The sequence below is a fragment of the Limulus polyphemus genome, unplaced genomic scaffold, assembly GCF_000517525.1.
Source record: "Limulus polyphemus unplaced genomic scaffold, Limulus_polyphemus-2.1.2 Scaffold4371, whole genome shotgun sequence".
NCBI lineage: Eukaryota > Metazoa > Arthropoda > Merostomata > Xiphosura > Limulidae > Limulus > Limulus polyphemus.
The window spans coordinates 67,830-75,783 of NW_013669981.1; the positions used below are offsets into that span (position 1 = coordinate 67,830).

At 31.1% G+C, this 7,954-nt stretch overlaps 1 protein-coding gene across 1 annotated transcript in view; it reads right to left on the reverse strand.

Moving 5' to 3' along the window:
- The window catches only part of LOC106471049 (60S ribosomal protein L18a-like), a 12,869-nt gene that overhangs the window by 2,972 nt on the left and 1,943 nt on the right, over positions 1-7,954 (reverse strand). Inside the window, exons 2-3 of the mRNA XM_013931633.2 lie at positions 3,797-3,976; positions 904-1,033 (exon numbers count right to left, since the gene is read on the reverse strand). Coding sequence (XP_013787087.1) covers positions 904-1,033; positions 3,797-3,976 — 310 coding nt within the window. The remainder of the gene's footprint in view (positions 1-903; positions 1,034-3,796; positions 3,977-7,954) is intronic.

Genomic DNA, 7,954 nt, shown 5'->3' on the forward strand with positions numbered 1-7,954 from the left:
AAAACCTTGTACATTTGTTATGTTAAAGTTTTTCTTCATTACCCATTCAAGCCGTCTCCAACCATTATTATAAAGTAAACCAAAATAACAATACAGTTAATTTTTCAGAGGATCCTGAATTCAAAAATTAGAGCTTCAGTTCTGACAGCTAAATCCCAGCACCAGTGTTTAGTGCATATTAAAGTTATGTCTGAAAGTTTACAGTGAAGCCTCATATATTAATATGAAAGCTGAGCTATATTTCATTTAATCTAAATATTCATAATTTAAGAGACAGAAATAATATATATATATATATATTAACTGATAAAATAAATTCACTATAAGAAACCTTAACTGTAAACTTCATTTATTTTTAGAGAACATCGAAACATTTTACATAATTTAAATAACATTTGCATTAGTCTGATTTTAACATAATAAGTACAATGGCAGATCTTAGTAAATATTTTGAAAAGAATGATGTTTTTAAAATGCAACAACAAGGATCAGCTAAAAAGGCACTTTTGGGAAGTGATTTTATTAAATGATAGAATAGTCAAAATAATGAAGACAACTACAAAAAATATTACTTCTTTTTAATAAATTTAAAAGTGAATATCACAATCTGAAACTTAAATACTCTTAACGCTATATTAGTTGAGATTAAAAGATTTGTGAAAAAACAAAACTGACAGTAATAATAATTCAGAGTAAAAAAAACTCAGATCTAATATACCTACTTTTACAATAAAATAATGAAGACAACTACAAATAATATTACTTCTTTTAATATTGTATTAAACCAAATAAATATTTTACCACGTTAAAAAATGTCAACATGAAAACAGACAAAAGAAAATAAAAACTTTGTCTGTCAAGAAGCAATTACTGCTACCAAGATTTCATAATGGACACACTTACAGCACTGGGTGACAGCACTGGCAACAGTCAAGTCTCTGTATTCCCGGTACATGTTATGGATCCCACTTCGTGAGTTATAGCGCAACCAAATACCAAAGTTCTTGACTTTTGTTGGAGTTTTGTCATAAACCTGTTGAAAGATGTTAACATTTTTTGGTTTAAAATCTAATTATAAGACAATTTGCAACTAAGAAAACACTTTTATTACTTTTATTTTTGTAACAACAGATTAAGCTGAGCACAAATTTCACTTTTTTTTTTTATCCTGTCAGATTTTTCATTTCTCAGTGTTGCTAAAGTCAAAACAATACACTGAAATACTATTGAGGCAATGTTTTATACAGTTGTCCTTATTAGAAGTGAGGTGGATCTAAGTCAAACCACTGAATTATAAAAATTACAACAGATAAAAGTCATTGACTGGACCCTTTAAACAATACTAAATATTTAAAACAAGCAAAAGTATAAAATGTCATGGAAGCTAGGAATATAGTGAACGGTTTCTAGTAAGTAGTAGTTTCTCTACATAGAATTAGAATGTTGGCCAAACCTGCTCACACTTTGTACTAGTGAAACAATATATTCTTGCTGGGAACAAAAGTAGGGAATTTATTTACCTCCCTTGGAAAAATGTTTACTATAAAACAAAAGGAGAAATTAGCTAATGAATGAACAGTTATAGTTTGTACCCACTGAAATGATATCAGGCTTAATTAACCATTATGTATTTTTGGAAAAGTTAAAAGATGTTAGAATTTAGTAGAAGCTAATGTATCTAGGTAACAAGTATGTGCATCAACTAAGTCTACTGATGGCTGCCTTATACTAAAGGAAATTATTAAAAGTTATTAATTTCAATGTCAAAAGCTGGTGAAACACTAGAAGCCAATGGGTCTGATTTAATCATAAACAAATTAAAGATAATTATGAGGAATGTTTGAAAAAACATTTGCAGTTTACATGACTTCTATTTTATTATTACCTTGAATGGACAATTACTTTAGTACAGAATTTATCACTGCACTTCTGGCCAAATTACACTGCACAATCTGGATAGTGTGAGTCTAATTGGCTGGCCTACTTGCTAACAGTCTGAGCAACCAATCAAACAAGTTCAAGCTGTATTTTCACTATCCTCATTTCTCAACACTTAGCCTGGGTATGCCATGAAGCTTAAATGAGGATCGCAAAACCAACATGGCACAAGAAAATGAAACAAGCCTGTTAATCAGACTTGTAGTAGATTTCTGTACTCATAATCTTGTGAAATAAATGACTGAAGTGGATGTATCAAAGGTGTATTGATACTTAACTGTAAGAATTTGTGACTCTTCCTTCAGAAAAATGTACTAGCATTTTCTTCTAGAGCCTTCCAAATTTTACTAGAAAAACAACCCTAAACAGAAATTTGCTTGCTTGTTAGCATTAACTTTCTCTTGATTGTGCTATATGCACCTTTTAAAGATTACCATTTGATTTTGAGGTTTTTATCTCTGTTTGCAGCAAAAACTTCTCCCAGATGTGCATCAACACAAATACATTTACCTTGGACAATTCTGTCCCTTCTGTTTATTGCAAATCCGCCCCCATGTTTTCAAATGGCAGACTTTCTCTTGCCCACGTACATCTCACGTGAAAGTGTAACTTTGCTAAATTGGCATCTATGTCTAAATTCATTTTTGGCAATCCCCGACACATCTACAGTGGGATCTTTGAGCCAAAAGGGTGTAGTTATCTTATTTACAGTAGACTGTTGCTTTCTTGAATGCACAGACCACAAGTGCCATTTTGTCCAAATAACAAAAGCCTCTTATATAGCTACAAGCTAAGGTACCCATCTTTTGTCCAGGTTATGAACTAAAACAAATGTGGGGGTGGATATTTTATTATTAATAAATGCTCAACAGCAGTAATTGTGGGTTGAAGGGGTTGTGAATCCCTATTAACATGTACCTTATTCCAAACTATCATCTCTTGTAGTTTGGTTGAGATTAGCCCAGCAACCTAGGAGTAGTTACATAAAAGACAAACACACCGATTTTGCGCTCTATATATATAAAATCATACAGTAAGCCTGATCTCCTCCCCCCCCTTGTAAATGAAACATTTGTGGATGTTTAAAAACCTGAAGTTTTTTCTTATTCAAATAATATTTCTATGAAACAGTTTTTAATGATTATTATACTTTTGTTATTCTGAATAGAACTTAAACTGCACTTCAACATAACTGGAAGTTCTTGAAAAATATATAAACAAATGAAGCACATCTGGTATCAATAAGTGCACACTTCTACATTATATTGTTCACCAAAACACAATGCCGAGAGAAATGCTTGAAACTTTTTGACACTAGAAGCCAAAAATTAGTCTAGAATGCTACAGTCTTTATTATGTAAACAATGATTTAAGACATCTTTCCATTTCCAATTCTTTTAGTAAAATAGTAAAAACAATTGCTAGATCTAAGATCAAGAAATTTTTATAAATTTACAGCTGGGTAACCATAAATGTCATCAGGCCTCGAGCTATACATAATGATTTCAGCAAGGCTCTCTGGTGTTAGAAGTATTTCATCACTAAAGCTCAGTAAATATTAATCTATGATTTATAAGCATCTCTATTCAAACTGTCATATCATAAAAGTTGAAGATTTTGAAAAAATGAAATTATAGTTAAAAGAACTATATTATTATAGCAATTCTTTTTGCAGGGAAGAATATGCCAAAAGAAAAAATTTAATGCATTTTATCAATATATTTGTTTAGAACATATTAACAGAAAACTAGCAATAGTCACAAAACTACAAATGGTTAGACCAACTTGCGTAATTCTGCAGAGGTCATTGATGTACACAGGTATAATAATAATAATAAAGAATGTTAAGTACAAATACCTCAGAAACGGCAACTATCTCTCCATTCATTTTCTTTAATTTTCTCAGCTTACTAGTGAAATACCAAAATCGAGACTTGGCTGTAACCTTGTCGGGTGCAAAAATTCTCATCCGGTAGAGCGGTGGGTTCCGATCCTTTTCTGATGGGATCCGTCGCCCGATAATTTTGTATTCTTTAAGCTAATAACAGTAAAACTTCTCATTTAAGTACGACTACATCTGTACAAGATTAGGTTAATCAACTAAATAATAATTATGGTTTACCCCTGAAATGTAGCTGAAGTAAATGCTTAATTGTTTCCAGATTTTGATTTGTGATGTTACGCTACACAAGAATTTTGTAACAATTAATACGATTATTCCCAACAATTTCTTAAAATGACAACAGCATTTTTTTTTCCTTTTGTTGGTTAATTATTCTTAAAACACTGCAGAAGTAACCAAGTCTTTAATTGCATCCTTAATTATGTAACAACCTGAGTTCACTTCCAACTATATAAACAGAAGGAAGGCGACAGGCTGTAGATTTGTTTTATGCACATTCTTCTAACCCAACAAATATTTGCCAAATTGTTGAGTAAAGGGATAGTGCAAACTTAGCACCTGAAGTTTTCCACAAAATGTTGTCACTAAAGAGTAATTAAATTTAACAGAAGATATAAAAAAATAGCTTTGTTTTTACTGCAACAATTTTAACCAATCTTATATTGCAGCTTATTATTCATTTATCAGACACACAAATGAAAAATTAAATAAAATGACACATTTTTTTCCCTAGCAGAATGGAGGTTGTAATTTTAAATACTGATATAAACAAGTGACTAAATCCATGACAAAAAAATTATAGTTTCTTTTTAACTACGTGACAACGTAGCTTGAAATAAAACACAAAAAACATTAAAATTTTAGGAATAAAATGTTAAATAAGAATACTGAATTCTGGTTTCAAGATTATGACTTTTGCTCTTTACACTGTGAACCCATAGTTCAACATGGCATCACGATTCATTGTGTCTTAGATTTTTTTTTACTTAGTATACAGACTTATTTCTAATTTTTAGTTACACAAATGTCCTAAGCTTACAAAATTCTGACATGTAGTTACTGACTTCTGCCTATTTTTTCTATTCTTAATAGCTACTTTTAAGTAGCTAAATTCAATATGCTCTATAACAATTAAATGCCAATTCTCCAATATTTGGCAAAGAAATGCTTTGACTGAATGAAATACTTGGATAAAAAAAATAAAAAACAATCACATTTAACACTAGTGTTTTGATTTATTGACACAATTTAAGTAACATTATATAAAACTAGATACTAATTTCTTTAAAGTTGAAATATCCAATTTTCCAGCAATTAAATGTAAGCTATGATCTCTATCCTAAATTTATTACTTTGCACCATTCATATTAGAAATGTGTACAGATCTAGCTTCATACTTATTTTACTGAAGCTCAGAACAGTTTGATGCTTTGATGTAATAAGAATAAGCAGTGGAAACATGAAAATAGTGATCTCTGGCAGAATTATTAGTTTTTAACACTGATGTGTTTATATCTGTTTTCTCCAATTTTGGTTTGTTATGGTTGCAGGGTTAGACTTAATAGTTGGGTTGGTGTGATATCTTGTGTGTGATGGGGTGAGGGTCAGAAACCACCTCAATGAGCTACATGGAATGCTGTTATCTTTTGTTTTTGTTTTCATATTAAAATTGAATAGCTTTAGATGGACTTCTTGACAAATATTAGTGATGTAAAAGCAAACCCAACAAACTGACTACTTACTATTTGACCAGATCTGTTAGTTGCTTACTCTTCCAGAAAGAAAAGGTTTTTAGAAGAAGAAAAAAGAAAATTTCTGTATAAACAATTAGGTGTAAAAGATAAGTTTAAAAGCAACCAAATTCTGAGTTAGGCATAGAAGTCATCTTTAGTAGACCTGTCCAAAATGATGAAAAACTATTAAGAGAGAGATGGTAAGCAGTATTTCAATTAGTGAATGTCCCACGTGTTATATACCCAGATACATCTATCCTTTCATTCCATATGCCTAACAAAAAATTATTCAGCATTTTGTTGAATAATTTTTTTTACATTAGCTTAAAGATTTTAATCTCACACACATAGACAAACAAGACAACCAGTAAAAAAGATGTCAAGTGTAAATGTCCTTGTTTGAAACAAACAATTTCATAACAATCCATTGATTATTCAGTAGTGTTACGAGACCTCCAAATATTTGAATGTTGAATGGGACTTCAAAATTCATGCCCTAGAAACTAGTTGAAGGACCGAGCAAAGAAAGCTAATACTTGAAGGACAGCTCAGCTGGAACCTGTTCATAAGATGGGGTAAACAAAGCATGATATCACAAGAAAGAGGAAAAATGTATTTCACCAGGTCTAATCATTACACCTGGACAAAAATAACAACATGAAATTACTGAAATATCTTGATATTAACCCTTTTGAGATAGGTCAGGGGTGAAAGGCCATGTCATCTCGTTTGTTGACTCGCATTCAAACTTTTATTGAACTACTATTTCATGAATTTATGTCCATAAATTTTGTATCAAACTGTAGATTATAATTCAAATTTTAGTACTACACATTACTCAATTTCTTAATTAAAAAACAAATTAAAATCACAGATGAACATCAGTTTTTGTGTGTTACAAAATATGTTGAATACAGCAATGGCTCAAATTAGATGTCTGAAGTCAAAATACTAAGTCTATAGTTTCATACGACTTTGAAACTCAAATTACTGATATAAACAAGCTCGATTATAAAATAAAGTCTTATCATTTCTATTTGCTCAAATAATAAATCAAACACAATAGCACCCTACCCACCTTTTTCCATTTTTCAAGGGGGTAGGGTGTCTTTAGTCTGCTTGATTGTTTGTTTGTTTTGAATTTCGTGCAAAGCTACACGAGTGCTATCTGTGCTAGCCATCCCTAATTTAGCAGAGAAAGACTAGAGGGAAGCCAGGTAGTCATCACCACCCACCGCCAACTCTTGGGTTACTCTTTTACCAGTGAATAGTGGGATTGACCATCACATTATAGTGCCCCCACAGCTGAAAGAGCAAGCATGTTAGGTGTAATGGGTATTCGAACCCATGACCCTCAGATTGCGAGTCCAGAGCACTAACCACCTGGCCATGCCGAGCTAGTCTGCTCAAAATTTAATATTTTTTAGACTAAAATACATCGTAGTTACTAAGCTCGATAAATTATTGTGGAATTCTATGGTATTAATTTAAGATTTTTTAGTTATTCAAGTGTATATATATATAAAACCTATAAAAACATTGTTTTACATCCTCCATGTGCAAAATTTTTAAAGGCTTAGCAACCTACATCAAGCAGCAACCAAGTACAAAGGTCGTAACTAGAAGAGATAATTGTTTGCTTTACTTCTATATTTACTGTTCTGTGTTTTAAGAAAAATAAGTTTAAGAACTTATTTGAAAATAGCAATAATCTATATACATAATAATTAAAATGTGACTGTATTTTACAAAATACTAGTCTACTAAAACAGCCAAGACAAGTTACTTTGTACAGACCAAAGATCAGTTTTATGTTATTTGGTACAGTACTATTAGTGCACATGAGCTGCATCACTGTAACTTCTGTATTGTTAGCCAGGCATGGCTGAAAGGTCAATACAATAAAAATAATATATATAAATGTATAATGTACGAGATTTAAGCTATTTAGTCTGAACATTTATGTTCATTCTAGAATAAAAGAGGCATAATTTATATTTATTTCCTAATTTCTTACGGTGGTTGAGAGATTGGTCAAATCTACTGAACCCGCACAGAGATTAATTACTTAAGTTTTTTCTTAAGAAATGTTTGATAAATATTTGGACATTATAAAGACTTTGCATGTGAAATTTGAAGATGCATGAAGTAGGTTACTTCAAATATGTACAATGTGACAGAGCAAAAGAGCCAATTTTATCATCAAAAGCTTAGGTGTAATTATTTATGTTAAGTGTTGTGTCATGGAAGAAGAGTGACTGAAAACTAAGCTGATCAGGTCATTTTATTAATATGTTCTCCATTTATTTAACAGTATGGCTAGTCAATAAGACTGGTCTATAGTTTTTATGACAAAAATTATGATTTCAAATATACACCT